Source organism: Calcarisporiella thermophila, assembly GCF_041956535.1.
Source record: "Calcarisporiella thermophila strain CBS 279.70 unplaced genomic scaffold VTP21scaffold_7, whole genome shotgun sequence".
Lineage (NCBI taxonomy): Eukaryota > Fungi > Calcarisporiellomycota > Calcarisporiellomycetes > Calcarisporiellales > Calcarisporiellaceae > Calcarisporiella > Calcarisporiella thermophila.
Genome location: NW_027192197.1, coordinates 808,536 through 811,263, shown reverse-complemented (window position 1 = coordinate 811,263; position 2,728 = coordinate 808,536). Strand labels below are relative to the sequence as shown.

The 2,728-nt window shown below is 37.4% G+C and overlaps 1 protein-coding gene and 2 non-coding genes across 3 annotated transcripts; 2 read left to right on the top strand and 1 right to left on the bottom strand.

Annotated features, from left to right (window-relative positions):
* Window positions 1-728: 728 nt before the first annotated feature.
* VTP21DRAFT_10620 (uncharacterized protein) lies at window positions 729-1,179 on the top strand (the record flags this gene model as incomplete). The annotated part of the gene is made up of 3 exons (XM_069389977.1): window positions 729-745; window positions 817-1,072; window positions 1,126-1,179. The coding sequence occupies 3 exons, from the start codon at window positions 729-731 to the stop codon at window positions 1,177-1,179; spliced, it is 327 nt and encodes a 108-aa protein (XP_069253243.1).
* VTP21DRAFT_t65 lies at window positions 844-916 on the bottom strand. The gene has a single exon. It is a non-coding gene; the product is annotated as a tRNA-Ser (tRNA).
* VTP21DRAFT_t79 lies at window positions 1,001-1,073 on the top strand. The gene has a single exon. It is a non-coding gene; the product is annotated as a tRNA-Arg (tRNA).
* Window positions 1,180-2,728: the final 1,549 nt, after the last annotated feature.

Here is a 2,728-nt window from a genome sequence, read left to right as displayed (position 1 = left end):
TTCTAATCCCCGTAACAGCTGTCATAAACTAGAGCGAGATAACTAGGGGATACTCGGGGAACATAGGTAAAACTAAAGGTTTATTCAAGAACAAGGTATGTATCTTAGAAGTTCTCCTTAGAGTGTTCCTTTTATACTATAAGATATAATAACTATTTAACCTGTTAACTAATAAAGCTAATGAATACTGGTTTATAACTAGTTCCTAATTAATGTCGGAGCTTGAATATCGTTGGGATAGCTTGATATGTGACTCGAGTTAAGACACTATTGTTACAGGCAAAGGGAGATTTCGTGGAGAGCTGTGCGGATTCCTTAATAATAAAAATAAGAGATTGGTGAGGAACAGTAAAACAAAATAGAAGGGTTTAAATAGAATTAAGAGATAAAGGAAATAGCTCAACTGGTGTTCAAGGATAAACAAAGGTAAACCAACAAAATAGCAATCAACCTCAACAAAGTAACCATGAGGGAGCATAAGAGTAACCCCGAGGGCGGCAAGTAACCACGAGGGGTCGGCAACGTAGCGGTAAACAATTCTATTGGCTGCTCCACTTTAAAGATATCGCGCTTCCTGAATTTTTTTTTTTGATCAATCAATGGAAACTTTTATTTAATTTCCATATATTACATGAAGTTAATGTCAATGGACTTAACATAACGAGATATAGGTCCTTGATCGCTAGACGTTCAATCGATATGCGTGTATCGTAGTTGTCGTGAATAGCATGTACGTGAAACCGATGTAATCTTTTGTACTTATCTTAAGGGCAATCTTTTCAATAATCAAGACTCTGCTTCTGATCAAGTGGATAGCAGTCACAAGCTAAGAGTAAGTGCTGGTGGGGGAGGTGGGATTCGAACCCACGCCGTTCTCATCGGCATCCCAGGGATAGTCCACTACACTAACCCTCCCCCGTTGGGCTCTCGAGTCAATGTGACTGTCAAGGTGACTTCCCCGTACAAAAACCAATTATCTCGTAACACTATGGAGATCTTTGGGTGTATGGCCAAATGGATAAGGCGCCTGACTACGAATCAGGAGATTCCAGGTTCGACCCCTGGTACGCTCGTTGTTTTTTCTGCCTCTGAAACGAAGTTTTCTTTTTTTTTTTGAATCATTAGTTTAAGTTTTATGTCATAATAGGTAACAAGATTATGATCTGTATAGAACCCTAAATTTTTTTCAAGTTACCTGGCATCTAGGGCTTATTCAAAAGGTTAAAATACTTTCAGGCTGCCTGGTATTGATTAAAGAGCTATCATATGAGACCGTTTTTATCCTTGATCGATTTTGTTAACGGGTTGATCTTTTTACTTGCTCAATCCATGACCAAATCAGCTATTTTCCCTTATTGAATTGTACGGAGATATGCCAACTATTCGATGGCTTGTTTCGTCGACTCTTTGATATGAACGATGGCCGGGCAGTTCAAGAAGGGCGTACAATGGTTTGGGGTATTCTTTGAGAACATCTTTTACAAGTATTTGCTTCTCTAGTCTACTCACTCGTGATGATAACGGTAAATATTTTATGTTTTAGAAGTTTCTAACGAAGAATCCTGTACTTGGGCTCTGATATGCGCCTTTATCACCCGGCCTATGCCCTCTTCCTTCTGTTGGTATCTCTGAAAATATCTCACCCTTCCACAATGATTAAGTCCGCCTCTTGCTGATTATGAAACTTACCCGCTTTGGGTGTGTAAGCTGTGTTAGCTCTTTCCCATTTCTGCCTGAATCCCACTTCATATTTTTTTTTTTTCTCTGTCAATAGCCAGTGTCTTTTGATTGCAAGAGGTAGATTAGGTAGAGAGATGCATTTGAGAGTAGCACCGTTCTTCTCAATTTTTGATAATTTTTTTAAACTACGGATTATTATTGTAAAGTATCATAGTGAAATGAATTAGGCATGCTAGCTTCTTCATCAAAATTACTCAGGTAGTGATCCTGACCTTCCTTGAAAGGAAAAGAAAATGAAAAAAAAAGGATTGGTATGCATCAACATTGAAATATGTGTTTTATGTACATGAAATAAAGGAGTAAATGTAAAAAAAGGGGTGAAAAGAAAAAAAGAAAAACATAAAGGAAGGAGCAATGATAAACTATAAAAATATATGGCTATGAGCAGTTGAAAGCATTTTGATAATAGAATTATTTTTGACTTCGAGGCTCCCCTTGGCTGGCACAATGGATAGTTCAAATCCGGTTATTTCGATGAATACTTTGGATCCTAGAGGTTTGATGTTCGATGCATTTACCTGTGGAGTACTGGATATTTAACTGGTATCTTCTTGTTTCTTCTCTGACTTCTCGGTCTCATTGTCTGTATTCATTCTATCTGGTATGGTTTCACGAATGAGCGGGGTAATTTGATGACAAATTTTTTTAAGAATCTTTATTGAAAAGTCTCTTATGCAAGTTATAAGAAGGGTAGACTTCTACGTTAAAATCACTCGGGTAATGCTCCTGGCCAACCTTGTAGAGAGGAATTGCTTGTACCGAGAAAGATACAGAATAAGAAGAAAGTATATACTGAAGAGTTTCATTGACGCATTTTACTGCAATTTTTGGGGAGTTGTAACGAAGTAGCCTATAGCACAGTTCCTAGAGCGTGTCCTGTTCACATCTCTAGTACTGGCATTGATAAAATTTTTTAGGATAAATTTCAGATTATATCTTATACCAAAATATTTCACGTCCAATTATGCTTTCAAACTGACAAAAAACT